This window comes from Hippoglossus hippoglossus, chromosome 18, assembly GCF_009819705.1.
Source record: "Hippoglossus hippoglossus isolate fHipHip1 chromosome 18, fHipHip1.pri, whole genome shotgun sequence".
NCBI lineage: Eukaryota > Metazoa > Chordata > Actinopteri > Pleuronectiformes > Pleuronectidae > Hippoglossus > Hippoglossus hippoglossus.
The window spans coordinates 12709955-12726685 of NC_047168.1; the positions used below are offsets into that span (position 1 = coordinate 12709955).

The 16731-nt window shown below is 44.9% G+C and overlaps 1 protein-coding gene across 1 annotated transcript; it reads right to left on the bottom strand.

Annotated features, from left to right (window-relative positions):
• Positions 1-6716: 6716 nt before the first annotated feature.
• Positions 6717-13643, bottom strand: si:dkey-185m8.2 (trichohyalin). Its single transcript, XM_034568984.1, has 6 exons — positions 13364-13643; positions 12355-13161; positions 10479-11908; positions 9767-10391; positions 9229-9736; positions 6717-9195 (listed from the first exon to the last, which is right to left on the bottom strand). The coding sequence occupies exons 1-6, from the start codon at positions 13410-13412 to the stop codon at positions 6879-6881; spliced, it is 5736 nt and encodes a 1911-aa protein (XP_034424875.1). The 5' UTR covers positions 13413-13643; the 3' UTR covers positions 6717-6878.
• Between the last annotated feature and the right edge of the window lie 3088 nt (positions 13644-16731).

Genomic DNA, 16731 nt, shown 5'->3' on the forward strand with positions numbered 1-16731 from the left:
TTTCGCAGCAGCTGACATGAATGTGTGTGTGTGTTTGTGTATGTCGGTAATAAGCTTGTACTGCCATGTAATTCCCTGCTAGTTCGTCATATGAAGCTTTTTTTCTTCTCCGTCTTATATAATGTAGCTCACATAAGGCCAATGGGGGGGGTCATTTAAGGATTTTCTGGATTAGGCTGTGTGTGTGTGTGTGTGTGTGTGTGTGTGTGTGTGTGTGTGTGTGTGTGTGTGTGTGTGTGTGTGTGTGTGTGTGTGTGTGTGTGTGTGTGGACGGCGTGTAGAGCGGAGAAGGATTAAAAAATATATTTAAAAAAACTAAACAGCATAATGCAAATATAATATGACTGGCCCAGGGGTGTATGTTCATGCATGCGTGATTCTATAAAAGAGCAAAACACAGAGTACCGACAGTACGTACTGTACAGACAGCGAGTCGGCCACTAGAGAGCGCTCCTCTCCTGTGAACGTTTGACCCCCGCTGCCGGCCAATCAGACGACATCACATCTGTTATTACGTGTTCCGGCTTTGATTAATTAGCCGAATGCAACTCCACAAACTGACTCCATGAGCGTCCACACGAGGACAGAGCCACCGCCGGACTCAAGGGGGGCGGGGGGGGGGAGCAAACGGAGAGAGCGAGACGTGATCCAAATTGACAAAGTATGAAACAGAGGAGAAGGAGAGAGATGGGAACGTGGGAGGAGACGGGGGAGAGGAGCTGACAGGAGCTGTAATAGATGTGAATGTGTTCGCTCGATGCAGCTCGACATGTTGCTCTGACTGTGTGGATTTAAACGCACAGCAGCTTTCTGTCCGTCAGCGCTGACTCCAGATGTGTGAATATATATCTTCTGCTGCATCAACCCTCTTTTTATATCTGTTTACCATCGATGGTGAACAGGTCTAAAGGTCCAGAGGGTCCAGAGGGTCAGGAAGCCCTTGGGCCCAAACACATTCTGTGGGTGACTGAAAGCATTTCTTGTAGGAATGTCGATCAAAGGGCTAAAAAGAGACAAACAAACCATCTTATAGAGATAAAAACAAAGATGCAAAATGATGATAGAAGCACAAAGTTCACAAGGAGACACAAAATGACCACAAAAAGATACAAAATGACCACAAAAAGACACAAAATGAACACAAATCTGCCACTAGGCTTTGATTTTCCCTCTGTTTCCCCTCCTCGTCCTGCCCTCACTCCCTTTTTACTTCCTGCCGGTTCTCAGCCTTCAGGCGTCTTGCCACCATGAGCTGATCAGAGACCACAAATGTTCGTCATCCCCTCTTCTTGCATCCCGACCTTCAGCTGAACTCGCCTCACAGCTCCTGGGCCACAGAGACCGAGAAGCAAGATGTCGGGTGAAAAAGCGGCAGATTTCACTTCTTCACGTCCCTCGTCGGACGTCAGTACTTTTCGAATCTCTCGAACTCGTCTCGCACCTCTCGGTCTTGCGAAACGCTGAAAACAGGTCGGATTATTTGTGATTCTTTCCTCATAATTCATAAGATGTTCAACGTGGGTCAAGGCTGAGGATGTTGCTTGTGTCCACATCATGTTGAGGAACGAAATATATTTGTCGGACGTTCCGGATGAGAGGCTCTGTCTTTTGCACATTGTTAAAAATACAATATTTTATTCATGCTGCGAGTTACAAAGCATGTTGCTCTCAAAGACCCATGTCAAATAGCCCTCCTCAGATATCGCACTGAATAAATAAAATCTATATGTGTATATATATATTCTTTTTTTTTTACAGTCGTTGGAAGTTAGCAGTCACATGTGGATGATGTCTTGTGATGTCTCTGTTTTAAAAAAATAGCAGCGTGGAGTGATGATTCTCTGTGGAGGCATCATAACTCATTCGGCCATAAGAGGAAAGATAAACACGTGAAAGATCAAACCCAGAACGACTGCTGCAGAGTTAAAACTGATGTTTATGAATAAAAACAGATTTAAAATGTGTTCAAATGAATCATGTCCCTGAGAAAAAGACGTAACGTAAAACGAAGAGCATCTTGTCAGCTTTATGTTTGAGTGTAGCCGCTGTACTTTCCCCTCCACTCATTTAGCTTCTTTACTGTGTGCCACGCTGGATACGAATGCTGTGACTTTGATTTGCAACACGCTCTGACAGCTGCTCGCACAGGACGCGATCAGCCAATCGTCTCGGCCGCCGCCAGCCTCTCGGCCAATGGGACGGCGCGGGCCCCTCGGGGGGGTGTGTCTCATTAGCTAGATTCCAGGACCTGGCTCTGGCCCACCGGACGCACTCAGCCAGAAAGGATGCAGTCCAGAGGGGGATTCATCATCTGCAGCGTCGTCTCCTCTTCCTCCGCTCGCTCTCGCTCTCTCTCCTCTACCTCTTCAGGAACAGAGGAGGCGAGGAAGTAAAACACATGAGAGCATAAAACTGCCAGTACAAGGTTTATAAATCTTTTAAAGCATTACCAGAAGCATATTTTATTTTAAAGAAAATATCCTTAATCATAATTTCTTAAATGACAAGTCAATGCTTGCTTCAGAATCAAGTTTGGTCCGATCTAGTTCCTGGCCGCCTCTCCACCCAGTCAGGAACACTTTGTTCTTTCGTGGCCCTCCCTTGCGCTACAGCTATTTTGGGCACAGAGCAGATAATCTGCGTTTCTATACTTTCAAAATATACCCCTGATATACGTCCGTCCTCAGAATCGACTCCAGGTGGCTTTTTGCGGGGCCGTGGGTGGTTTACGTAACGGGGGGCGATCTAATACCGAAAGGTCTAATGTTATCTAAGTGTACCCCCTGGGAGGTGGCCGAGTTGGAAAAGGTGGGGGGGGGCCAGTTCGTGAACTTCTCATGGTCCATCAGGTTCAATATAAATCCTCGCCCTGGAGGGACCGGCGCTGACCTTTTGCAGCCGAGATCATGCAAATGCCTACCTGTCCTCGTCACCGGACGCCACCTCGGCGAGCGACTCCCTGAGCGATGACGTCTCCAGGCCAACGATTGGCTAAACGTGATTCGCCCAAAATGTCTTTGGAAGTCGGAATAATGTGCAGCAAGAAAAGAAAGAGGTTTCACATCACTGGGGTTTTGAAAAGGTAATGGATCTTTTATTTTAGGATCAGTTAATAAGAGCAAATAAAAAAATAGGTGGCTTTCTGGGGGGCTGCAGGACATCCATCCTTCCATCCATCCTTTATCTATGCCACTTATCCTTTGAGCCAATCCCATTGGACTCACATTGGGGCGAGAGGCGGGATTCACCCTGGACATGTCATCTGAACCAAAATCCATTTATACAACAAGTTAGTATCATCAACTATTAAATCTGGGGTGGATTCAGAGGTGGCGGCTAAAATCTGATTGGCTCCTGAAGGAAGCGATTCTTGAATCAGGAATTCTGTATGAATGTTGGACATAATTTGGCCCCTCTTTGTAAAGTGTGGCCCCTTTATGGCCCCTGATAGAAAGCATATGTTCATATAGGTCGATGTTGTTTTCTTTTGTCAAAAGCCCCAAAAGAAGACGAATAATACATTTTAATCAGTGATTTAAAAGATTTAACTGGTTCTATTAAAGTTCGATTCATTGTCAACTTACATGTAAGAAAAGCTGATTTCATGTTACAGTGAATCAGTGTCAAACATAAAACATAATCATGTTGTATTTTTGTTTTTCAGGATGGCGACCACCAGCCAGTGTTTCCTCACAATGGCCTCGAATTATAGGTAATTAAACTCACTCTTTTCCCACCGTGCACGCAAATGCACAATCGGAACATGATTTATCGTAAACTAGCACCGGACTGCCATGCTAATTATGATGTGTCAGAAATAAACCTGGAGTATTAAAGCCACTTGAATATTAATGGAGGTGTTAAAGCAGAATCACATTTATTTCCTTCCTGGGTCAAGTACTGAAAAGAAAAAACATTGTTGGAAAGACCATTATTCAAATGAGAGTGCACAGACCTTAATAAAAATCAGCCCTACCATTAACTTCTGTTTTAACGCAGCCCAGTAATTTGGTTTCGAACATTTGTGGACATGATTGACTGAGCTGTTCCTGTCCATTGTGGTGCATGTAAATGAGGCCCCATCCGTATTTCCCAAAAAGCCTGATTCAGGACCTTAAAAGGCTCCAAATAAAGATAAATTAGGGTTACCGTGTTGCCTTAATCTGAACTAATGCCGGCAAAAACCCAAATGAGTGGCCCAGAGTGGTTTCATCGTTCCCTGTTTGCACCATTCAGTGTCACGAGGCTGATGTGGAGCAAGGATTCACCTTTAAACCCAACGATAGTGGTGATTTTCAGTTTTTTATTTGTTTTGTTTTTCTGAATGTCCTTGAATGGAAAAGAAAAAAGCGTGTAATCGCTTTTTGGGCTCACAGGTCAGTTAAAAAACATTTTTACATTCTTCTACTTTTTAATTCCACATCCCGAAACCTCTCCGACCTTGGTTTTAAAAAACGTTCAGATCATCAGTTCACCTCGCCGGGTTTAAGAAATGTGTTTTTCTTTTGAAAGGGAAGTCTGAAACCAAACTTATTAAAAAATTGTTATTGTGATTTTTAAAAGAAAACATCTATTCTGTACTTTCTTGTTTCAATACTTAATTCGAGCCATAAACTGCTCCACGGCCACCTCCAATGAAAGGGCCATATTTTTAATGCATTTATCATTTGAAAGCAGTAGTTTGAGATTTTGCGAAGATGTTGACATGAACTTTGATTCCGATGCACCTGTGCATTAGCTAATCTTTCTCCAAGCAAATGTTCCAACATTATTTATTATGTACCCAAGCCAAAGCATGAAACTAACAAACAGTGGTATTACAAAGTTTTGTGCCTCAGTCACTACGAAGATAGCTAACTAAGCTAGTGGTGTGTCTGTCTCGGGATCGTTATAGATAGATAGATAGATAGATATGACTAGCTTAGGTTAGCTATACAGTGTATAGCTCTATATAGTGATCCAGAAATGAAGCCAAAATATCTCGGATATCTACACAACCGCTCCAAAAAGTCAAGCCAAAGCATCTCAATCACCGCCTAGTGGCTGGATGCAGTATAGGTCATAAATCCTGCCTCCTGTGTGTTAGAGGATGGGACATGGACCAAACTAAAAAAGTCAGAACACGTTAAAGATGGTTTCTGTCATTTACGTCAGTTCTTATCACACTGACGTTTGTTCAAGTGCTAACTTTTCTGGAAAGTGTGGTTTTAATTTGTGATTTGAGGCCATAAAAATGGGTTAAAGCGTCATGATTGACATCCCAGACTGACTCATGATTGGTCGAGCATGTGGACCTCGCTACCACAGCTTCATCCCACAACTGCTGCAGTGCAGACTCGGGCTCCGATTGCACAAGATGGCAGCGTTCGTATCCTGAATATTGCGGCTTCATTTCTGCAGTTAACAGTTTTTATCTTGCATTTAAAAAAATGTTAATCCAAACCATCAAAAGCCAAGTATTTGTAATCACTGTATGAAGCAATCCAAGCTTATAGTAAATAAATGTAGCGTTGTGATGCAATAAATTAGCTTTTTGATGTTAAATCTATGGATTTAAAAAGACCGATTCGTATGACAGGTCTGAGTTTGTGTGGGATACCTGATATGTTTAAAACATTACGCCGAAACGTATGAAAATTATGTCTGCATCAGCTGCAATTTGTCTGGCCAGACTCTTTTGAAAACAGTCCCACCCTGCAGAGATGATCAAAGGAGCAGGGATCCATCTTGACACAACAGCCTCTCATCTCGCCTCTAAAGGCGGCTCACACTGAATGGACAGATTAAAAAACATTGCTGCCATGTTAGGTACAGACCAGCACTCACACTCCATAATTATTAGCCTGATGATTGCACACGAGTGTTTTTGGATGTTGCATCTGGCTCCGCTGATGATGGAAGTTGTTGTATGTATCCAGCCGCATTTTCCCCCGGCTGTCAAAAATGGCATTCTGAGAAAAGCTGTACTCCTCATCAAGAGTCATAATTTACTTGTCAAAGCAGGAGTCCTCTCAGCGGGCGGGAGGCCCCCTGGGGTTATAATTGCGAGATGGTTTGCCTCTCCTGAAATGCCTCCAGTCAAGACGGCCCCGCTCGTCTGGCTTTGTGTGCTCTTCCTTTTGAAAGTAGCCATTTACACGGAAAATGGTGGTTTTTAGAAGGAATATGAATTTGACTTGCTTCACTATACTTTCACCATCAACTCCCTATCATCAGTAACTTTCAACACTGCGGCGCACCGTCGTCTCTACTCTGACACAAGGTCTCCATCTTGTGGAGGAAGTGAGAAAGTCAGGCGTATTTTGCTGTGGATCCAGATCAGGGAACAGATCCAGATTTCTTTCTTTAATATTGTGATATTTTCCAACATTTTCATTGGTTTCTTATAGAATAATTCATGGATCTTGATGAAAATAATCAGGCATATTTAGGGGACAGAATTTTATGAGTTTGTGGAATTTGGTGCAGATACAAATAAAAATCTGGATCTAGTGAATTTAAATGTGGGGACAGTTGGGCCTCAGCACACGTCTGCACTCTATAGATTCTAGTTTTATTTATGTTTGATGGCAAAACAGGTAGAAGTGTCCAATACTTCAACAAACCTAGCAAGAGATTGTGTCCTTTTAAGAGATAACTGTGTACTTTTACTTTACATACATTTTATTTGCAATGTGAAGTTCTTACACTGTGGGGTTTACACTTTAGATGGAGGCCTGTAGCGGCCGCAGGTTCGATTCCCACCCAAACCTTTATTGTGTGTCTTCCCCAAATTAAAATAAAACCAGTAAAAGTATTTTTATATTTTTTATTTCTTAGAAGACATATCAACTTGAATTTGTGTTTACGTGATAAATTAATTAAGTTTTGTTACAGTTCTACACCAAACACTGCCCCCTGCTGTTCGAAGCCACGATATCCTCCATCTTCTCAAACAGTCCCTCAGTCTCAGGGTTTGTTCTCTTGCTGGTCAGCACGTGAAACCTGCCGCCACATTTCTCCACGAGCCCCGTCAGCTCCCCGCTCCTCAGGATGTGCTGCTCTGCGCTCACCCCTAAAGTTTCCCCCCACGTGAACACCACCAGGGTGCGCTGCCAGATCCCTTCCCCGAGCAAACCCATGTCCTCCTCCACAGCTCTCCTGTACTTCCTCGTGCAGGCCAAGAAGACGGGCATGAGCAGGAGGACGACGTGAGGTCCCGGGTGACACCAGGAAACGCCGTCCAGGAGGCTTTTCTTTAGGTCTGTTGGGTCCGATCCGTCCCGCCACCTCAAACCCAGCGGCTCTGCCACCGCAAGGCGTCTCCCGGCTGTCTGACCTCTCCAAGACCTGAATGTGGAGCCGTCTGGTTTGGGCACTTCTCCACCCAGGATGGTGACTCCAGCTGGGCAGCGTGACGACCAGGACTCCCCCAGCACCAGCACCCTCAGATGCAACCCAGGAGAGGCTGTGCTGTTGTGACTAGATAACCTCTGATCCTGAACGACCTGTTTCCTTTCCAGGCCTTTTTCCTCTTCCATCTCTCCTCCCCTTCCTCTCATCCCTTCCTTTTCCTCTCCCATCTCTATCTCTTCTAGTGTTTCATGGTGACAGTTATCGCTCTCTGCAGCTGACTGTGCTGTTTTCGTCGTCTGATCCTCCCTTTCCTTTGTGCTCTCTCCTTGAACCGCCGCTCTGCCCTTTGCCCTTCGCTCACTGACCTCTCGGCACATCACAAAGACGTTGGTCTCCGAACTCTCGACCGCAGCATCCGGACCTTGACCGCCCTCTAAGTTTCTTTCGTGCAACTCCGCCTCTCGCGCTTCAAGGTCTGCTTCCCACTTGCTCCATTTTTTAAGCGCCGTCTTTAGATTCTTCTCTTTTTTGTGCAGCTCGTCTTTCAGCAAAGCCAAATCTCTGCCCATCTCGGACAGCTGCTGAGTTGTAGAGTTGACGTGCTCGTTTTGCTTCTGCAGCTCAGACTTCCAATTGAGCAACTCCCGCTCCTCATTGTTTAGATAGTGCTCTCTGTCTTTCAGCTCCTTCCCTTGGTCTTTAAGACGCTTTATGTTCTTCTGAAGATCTTGACCGTGGCTGCTCAGCTCTTGCTGTTTGACTTCCAGAGCTCGTAGCAAACTTTCTATCTCCCGTTCCTTTCTCTCGATAGTCTCAGTTCTCAGTTTCAGTCCTTGCTCGTATTGATTACGCTCTTTTCGTTGCATCACAAGATTCACTTCCAGTTTTCGAAGCCCTTGCTCAAGCTCTCCCTCTTTCGCACCCAATCCAAGTCGTCTCTTGCTCAACTCTTCCTCATTTCTCCTCGTGTCCTCTTCCCTTTCCTCGACCTCCCTTTCCCTTTTCAGCAATTTCTCTTCCATCTCCTCTTCCTTCTTTCTCCACTCACTTTCTCTCTCCATCATCTGTCTCTCAAAATGCTCTCTCAGCTCCATCTCCGTCTCCAGCTTCTCACTTGCGTCTGTTAACGCCCTGACCTCCAGATCTCTCTCTTTAAGAATGCTTTGGATTTCCTCGTATCCCCTCTGATGTTTCCTAACCTCTTCTTCCTTCTCCCTCCTCAGCTCCTCATACTTAAATTTGAAATTGTCCGCCTCCTTTCTCATCTTCTCGCTTTGCTCCTGCAGCTCCTCGTATTTCTCTGTTACGGCCACAACGCTTCGCTGGCTTTCTTCCTCCAGACGAGCCACAGCCTCGTCCTTGTCCTTGGATATCGATTCTACGTTCTCATCTCTTCTTGCGATCTCCTTTTCATATTCCTGAATCAAGCTCATCATCTCCTTCTCCATCTTGTTTGTGAGATTCTTCAGCTCTGACTTCGTTTGCTCGATCGTGAGCTTCAGCTGGACGATCTCCTTCTCGTTGCCTCCATCCTTTTGCCTCAACCGCTCGAGCGCCTCCTCTTTCTCCTGCAGCTTCTCCAACACCTCGTCCACCTCCCTGTGTCTCTGTGCAAGAAGACTCTGTGTTTCTGTTATTTCCTCTGTCTTCTTCTCGAGGATCTCCATCAGCTTCTTCATCTCGTTGTCCCTCGTCTCCTGCTCCTCCCTCCATCTCGTCTCCCTGGAGTCTGCCTCCTGTCTCATGCTTTCGATCTCTGTCTCCTTCTCTTTTAACTTTCTCTCCATTTCATTTAAAAGCTGTAGTTTCATCTCCTCCGTCCGTCTTCCTCTGTCCTGCAGTCGCTGCTCTGTCTCTTCCTGTTGGTTTAGAATCATCTTCACACTCTCTTCGTCTTTTCTTTGCACGATTTCTTCGATGTCCTTTATGTGCTCGTTCAACTTTTCCATCACTCGTTCATTTTCTTCCAGCTTTTGCATCATCAGTGTCTTTTGATTCAACTGAACCCTCTCTCTCTTTTCTTCTTTTCGTTTTGAATGTTCTCTCATCTCTTCTATTTCTCTGTCTTTTTCTTCCAGTCTTTCCTCCATTTCTTTCTTGTAACTTGTTTCTTTCTCCTGCCTTTGTTGCAGTTTCTCCTTCATTTCATTAACGTTCAGTTCCATCGCCTCAATTTCTTTCTCTTTTTCTCTCATTCTTTGTTCTATCTCTTTCTTGTAATTTAAATAATCTATTTCTTTCTCTTTCTCTTGTTGCAGCTTAGTCTTGAGTTCCCCTACATTCAGTTTCGTCTCTTCAATCTCCTTTTCTTTTTCTTCCACCCTTTTCTCCATCTCTTTTTCGAATCTCTCTTTTTCCTTTTCACTCTCTCGCACTTTTTCTTCGACTTGGTTCAAGTGTTGTCGTTTTAACTCGTCTCTCTCTTGCAATTTTTCCAAAAGGCACTTTTCATTTTCTTGATTCATTATTTCCCTCTCTTCTATTTGGGCAGAAAACTTTAGTTGTAACTCTCTGATCTGCCTTTCTCTCTCCTGCTTTTGTTTCTCACTTTCTTTTGCAAACTTTTCTCTCTGCTCTTCATTTTCTCTTTTTCTTTCTTCCTCCATGTCTCTTAGTTTTTCCTCGCACTGCTGTTGCACTCTTTCTACATCCTCCTCTTTTTCTTTCACTTTTCTATCTATCTCTCTCTGTTGTTCTGCCCTCGTCGCCTCCATTAGTTTTCTCATGTCGTTAATTTCTTCCTGATGCTGCCGTTTTAAAGCTTCCATTTCTTTGTCTTTCTCTTGAATCTTTTGCGTCACGTCTTTCTTGTGATTTAAAGTAATCGTTTCTCTCTCTTTTTCATTTTCTCGCAGTTTTTCTCTTATTTGTTTGTGATACTTCTGTTCCAGCTCTTCTATCTCCTGCTTTTTTGCTTTCACATGTTCCTCATTTTCTTTTGCAAAATGCTTTTTCAGATTTTCGATTTCTCTGCGGGTTTCTTCATTCATGTCTCTTATTTCATTTGCATGCTCTTGTCTGACCTTTTCCATATCATCTGCCTTTTCTTTCACACTCTGATGAATTTGTTCTTGGTGTTTAACTTCTATTTCACTGATTTTCCTCGTCATCTCCTGATGCTGCAGTGTTGCTGTATCGAGGGTGAACCGTTTTTCCTCTGCAGCTTTCTTCCTCAGTTCCTCCTCCTCTTTATCTCTTTCAAACAGTTTTACTTCCATCTCTCTTTTTAGTTTCTCTTCCAGCTTTGTCACCTCCCTCTCTTTTCTCTCGAGAACATTGTCACAGTGGTGTTTTGTCTCGTCCATTTCTGCTTTGAAAGATTTGACTTGTTCCGTCCACTCTGCTTCTTCTCTCTTGTGCCGCTCCACAGTTTCCTCCAGTTTCTTTCTCCACTCTTGCTCCTTCGCTCTAATGGTGTCCTCCCTCCTCTTTCTCTCTTGTTCATTATCCACACCGGCACGTTCAAGGTCAAGCAACTTCGCTTGCTGCTCGTCGATTCTTTCTCTCAGCTCCTCTACCTCTATCTCTTTCCGCTCCAGGTTAAGCGTCGCCTCGTCCCTCTCTCGTCCACTTTGGTTCAGCGCGACGCGGTTTCTCTCATTTTCTACGCTCAGATCCTGTACTTCTCTCTCTTTATCCTCCGTCAGCCATCGCATCCTCTCCTCCAGCTCTCCGAAGTCCTGCTTCCTTTCACCCATCCTCCTGTCCTCCTCCTCCTCCTCCTCCTCCTCTTCCCTTTGAACGTTGGCCTTCCCGGGCGATTTCACCTTCCTCTTCCAATCAAAGAACCACCTGATGCTCTTCATCTCCCTCTCCCTCACGTTCTTCAGCTCCAGCTCCTGACGAAGCATCTTATCTCCCATCTCCTTCAGGCGCTGGTTGAACTTTTCGTTCCTTTGACGACTCAGGTCTCTGACGTCCTGAACCAGACTTGAGAAAGCCTCGCACCTGTTCATTGTTGCCATCTTTTCCACTTTCTCCAGGAGTTCTGTCACTGTAGTGGAGCCTCCACTTCCTCCATCTGCACTGCTGATGACATGGTACCTGCCCCTGCATTTCTCCATCAGCCACTGCAGGTCCCTGCCCCCACCCTGGATGTGCTGCTCAAAATCCACCCCCTGTCGGAGCTGATCGCCGTGGGTGAACAGCAGGATTGTGTGTCTCCATACGCCCTCGCCCAGCAGCTCCAGGTGTTCCCTCACATGTCCCGCACTCACCAGTGTGTCCACTCTCAGCGTCAGCAGGAGTGCGTGGGGCCCTGGCGGACACAACGCCACGCCATTGATGATTTCCCTCCTCATCCTCTCCGGCGTCGCCCCCGCCACACCGGCCTCCCAGCCCGGTGTGTCCACCACCGTCACCAGCCGCTTGGCCACCTCTGCTTGTCGACGGACACACTCCTCTGTTACCCCCCCTGCTTGGAAGAAGCCTGTTTGGCCGAGGATAGTATTCCCAGCGGAACTCTTTCCGGTTTCACGCTCCCCCAGGAGAACCAGCCTGACCTCTTGTAAACGTCTGGGAGCTTTGGAGAAAGAGTGATGAGCATCAAGCTCGGAACCCTGAGGACCATCACCTGCCAGGAGCAAAGTGAAGGAAACAAAAGATTTCCAGTGAAACTATACTCTGCCAATATACATCTACTATAGCCTACTATACTAATATATCAGTTCACAAAATTGTTTCAGCTCATGTGCAATAGTCGTCCTCTTTTTATCCCCATTTTGGTCACCACCACCTCCTGATAAAATATATCTAGCTGGGCTTTTTAAAATAGTTGCACATGTTTGATGAAATAAATGAAATTCAACCACACAGGAAATGTAAAGTTATGAGGCTAAATGAGGCTTTAAAAAAATGTTCTTTCAAATCATCCATTTGATTACTGTTAAAATGTTGATTACATTTTTGCATATACATGTTTTTGACAATCTGTATCAAACCACGTGGCACCGAATACTTTCTGAGCCTAATCATGAAATAAAATGCTGTTTTATGAATGAATCAGACTGAAGAACTCACTCATCAGAGCAGCTTTGATGGTTCCTCTCTGCATCTGTGCCTCCATCTGCCTCTGCTTCTTCCTCCTCTCTCTGGCTCTCCTCTTCCCGTCTGCTTCCAAACCCAACAGAACCGAACTATCCATCTCCAGATGACTGTTCCCGTCTTTCTTCTCCTCCACCATCTGCTCCAGCTTCCTTATCAGCTCTTGAACCTGCTGTGTCCCATCAGCTTTCCTCAGATTGTTCACGACATGATATCTGTTCCCACACTTCTGGAGGAGCCTCTGAAGCGCCGGTCCGCTCGTCACGATCCGTTGCTCCATGGTGGTCAGGCCCAGTTCGTCTCCCCTGGTGAACAGCAGCATGGTGTGATCCCAAACTCCACTTCCCAGAGGCTCCAGGTGCTCCTCCATCTCCTGGATGTAGGCGTCAGTCACTGAGGCACAGGACCGAACCACCAGGAGCACAGCGTGGGGTCCAGGAGGACACAGCGACACGCTCCGCAGGGTTTCCCTCCTCACCCAGTTGGGGGTACTGTTGAGAGGGTAGTACCACTCCCACCCAGGGGTGTCCACCACCGTGACTCTCCTCCCCGCCACATCTGCTCGACTTTTCACACACTCCTCCGTGGGCCTCCCGCTCTCAAAGCCTCCCACTCCTCCCAGGACGGTGTTGCCCGCCGCGCTCTTCCCCGCTCCTTTCCTGCCCAGCAGGACCAGTCTAAGTTCTGGGAGAGCTGGAGGCAGGTGTGAGGCCATGGCAGCCGGCAGACTCTCATCTGAGAAGAAGGGGAGAAGGACTTCCTCAGTGCAGTGCACCGGATAAGCTGGAAGACACAGAAGAGACAAATGGAACATAATCAGTCATTGAACCTGAATTCATACTTATTTTTCTTAATTGTTTTACCTCAAGAAGCAGATACATGTCTTGTAAATACCTCAACATACGATTAGATCCTTGCTGTAGCCTTCGTAACAAATTTATGTCAGAACTAAATAGATAAAGAAGAGCTCAACAAATAGACTCACCACCATTCGGCACAGCGATTAGACTGCAGTTCTCATCTGCGGTATCCATCACCTCGCCGTCCCCTCTCTTCCTCTTGCTCTTCCTCTTCCTCTTTTTGGTTCCTGTGTGTCTTTTCACAGAAAGAACTTCTTCGGCGTCATTGCAACAGAGAAGAGAAACACCCCGATGCTACTTTCATTCAAAGCGAAGATTCGTGCTGCACAAACCGGAGACGGAAAGTGGAAGACTCGCCACATCATGTGACCCAGCTGTGGTTTCCCAACGTCTGTGAGATGACAGGAAGTGTAGAGGTGGCACAGTGAGCTTTTGTGACACAGTTGGAACATGTTTGCAAAACACACACTGACCACACACTGGTGCCTACACGCACACTCGCATGCTGCACACGGTTGCAGGTATTTATTCACGTATGCGCATGTTTTACATATAGAACAAGTGTTTGCATTCTGGAACACGTGCAGGCTTCATGATGAGCGCTGCAGAGCTCACTACGCTGTCCTGTGGTGAATGTGTGGCACTTCTGTTTCCTTTCCCCACAGGCCAAGTGATGCAAGCTAATTTAAACTTGTGGTTAGAAGCACAATGTGAAGAAACAGCAGACTGAGGTCCATTTTGTGTGTGTGAGTGTACATTTTAAATACAGCTCTTAACAAAGTGGAAAACTCTTCATATAAACTGAAACTAAGTGGCGTCAAATGAGGTTCAATGTTTATCTGAGCATCCGAATCCAAACTGTACGTTGCTTAAGTTATTTAGTGTTTCACTTCAAAACTCAAATGGTGCAATCAGCCAACCAAAATAAAATTAATTAAAGAAATGTCCCATTTCACAATGTTAAGGAAAGGGATTCAAATGTTCCTGGATCCTCCCCTTTGTACAGATTTAAGTGTGGTTTCGTAACCATTCACTTTACGTTATTTCTGTGAAAAGTTGACGTCTGTAATTGTTGTTGGTTCAGTTTTGGTTTTGTGGTATTTTTTTGGGTGTACGTGTAAATGGGTAAATGCTAAAACGACACCAAAGCGGAGCAGCCGGTGATTGATGAGCTCTGCGGCTGTAATAGAGATGCATTTGTTTTCCAACAGTCGTCGCATTGTGTGAGGAGCCAGAACCCGTCAACATGTGGTCGGAGCCGCCTGCTGTCGCCGCACCTTGGCCGAGTGGCGTCCCTGGCTGCGTTACACGGTACAACCCGTTCTCATGTCCAGCCCAGGACCATGAACACGCATTGGATCACATCATTCATGATTCACCCTTTCCTTCAGGGTTGATCAAAAACAAACCCTGTTTATGGAAAGGAGTGAATCAGCCGTATTGATCTGGTGCCGTTATTGAGGTCTGTTAAGTGTTTGAGTTTTACCACGACGATTGCCTTTGCTCATATGTGCTGCTTTTTGTAAATGTCAAATGAGGCACTTTTCACTTTGGACTCCCTGCAGCAGCAGTGGCAGCACCTCCGCTCTCCAAACATGAGGCTGTGTGACATCTGAACCACAACTGCTCTGAATCCATATACTTTATACAACATACACATTTGCATTGGCTGATTCGTTGCTCCTGATGTGAGCTGGTCAATCAGGACGATAAGTGCTCGTGGAGTGCACATCCTCTCGGCCTTTAAAGGGGAATTAAACTGTATTTATGTTTGATGGAAAATCTTGGCGGCCTGAAATGAAATGAGTAAGAAAGGAAATCTTCTGCCCGGTGTGGTTGCTCTTTAATATGCTTCAACACAGTGTCAGTGCCAATATGGAAAATAAGTGTACAAGCTAGAGTGACTGTAGAAAGTGGTTTCAGTAAGTAAGAGGCGTATCAGTGGTTGTGGTAAAAAGTACAACTAACACTCAAAGTAAAAGATACTCTAACTCAAACCGTGATCTTTCCTGCTTCATATCCTCCACCAAGGAGGTTATGTTTCACCTCTATCCATTTGTTTGTCTGTGTGCTGCTAGTTAGTAGGATTACACAGAAATGACTGGATGGATTAACACGACTATGTCTAGTTCATAATGTAAAAATTGCATTTATTCTTCCCTCTCTGTATTTTTTCTGTACAAATATATACATTTTATACTAATAACATATTTTCTCTTTGATACTAATATATAACCTATATATTTTTGGGTGTAGTTTTTTTATGGTATTACTGGTTTCTATACCACATACCACACATACTTATACTATGTATCTACTCTATGTTGTGTGAGCTAAACTAAACTACTAACAGTAAAAGTAAAAGAAGTATTGGGTCACTACAACTCAAATAATGATCTTTCCCCCAATCAATTCATTTTAGTTCTGGAGTGAAAGTTTAATTTGTTGCATAATTGGCTTTTGATCTAGAATTAAGTCCAAAACCATAAATACACACAGAGGAGAAGAAGAGAGGACAAACAGTGGTTCACTGATCGGAGCCCGACACACACTGGGTGTGTCCTGACGATAACACAAACCAAAAGCAACACTTCTAATAAACCACACGAGTCCCGACAAACCACATCACCGTCAGAGGTGATCGGACGCCAAACACACCTGTGACCAAAGAGACGGAATTAAAACACTAAAAAATGAGCAGAACTAAAGAATAAACAAACATCTAGAAATGGAATCAGTCGGAGCTCCGGCTGTGAACAAACAATGCAGCTGCAGAATTGGGTGCAAGATAAATATGAAGAATCAGCAAAACTAAATTAACACATTTCACATGTTACACAAGTTTACAGACAACTGTTCTTTCTTCAGTCGAAACCAAACTCAATGTCAGACTCCGTTTTAAATAATGAGGATTTTAACTTGAAAAGTCGAAAAGCAAGGGTGACACTTTCATCTTCAACTGAAAGTGTCAGTGGCACATGGCGGTGTCAGGAGTTTTGGTCGATGCTGTTGTTGCCAACCATAGAATTTAAGGGGGTTTGGAGCCATTCTTGGGGGGGGGCGACGCCTCTCAACTTGGCAATTGCTTTGCCAACCTATAGCAATGCTCCTGGTGCTCTTCTCGTGTGTAAATTGCCTGTAGGTGTAAACCTGGTTGTTGACCCTGTGATGGACTCGGTTAACAACACAGGGTTCACCAGGATGTACTTGCACCTTAATGTCAGCTGGGATTGACCCCACAATGTTCTGGATGTCCCTGTGATTCATTTCGAGGAGAACATGAACATCTGTGAACTTTAATTGCAATTCATCCAGTGGTTGTGACTAAAACAAATCTGAAAAATTGATTTCATAAGTTGAAAGCAATCATTTAATCATATTAAGTGTGTGTGTCCCATGTGACAGCTGTGGTCCATGACTTTCTGTCCGAGCCTCATCCAGCTGTGGTTTGTGCCAAGATGGTAGATTCCACATCCTGCTCCCAAGTTGGACT

Coding starts and splice junctions, on each gene's coding strand:
- si:dkey-185m8.2 (XM_034568984.1), bottom strand. CDS start 13,412: ATGGATACCGCAGATGAGAACTGCAGTCTAATCGCTGTGCCGAATGGT. Junction 13,162..13,363: donor AATCGCTGTGCCGAATGGTG/GTGAGTCTATTT, acceptor TGTGTCTTCCAG/CTTATCCGGTGCACTGCACT. Junction 9,196..9,228: donor GAAATCGTGCAAAGAAAAGA/CGAAGAGAGTGT, acceptor TCTAAACCAACA/GGAAGAGACAGAGCAGCGAC.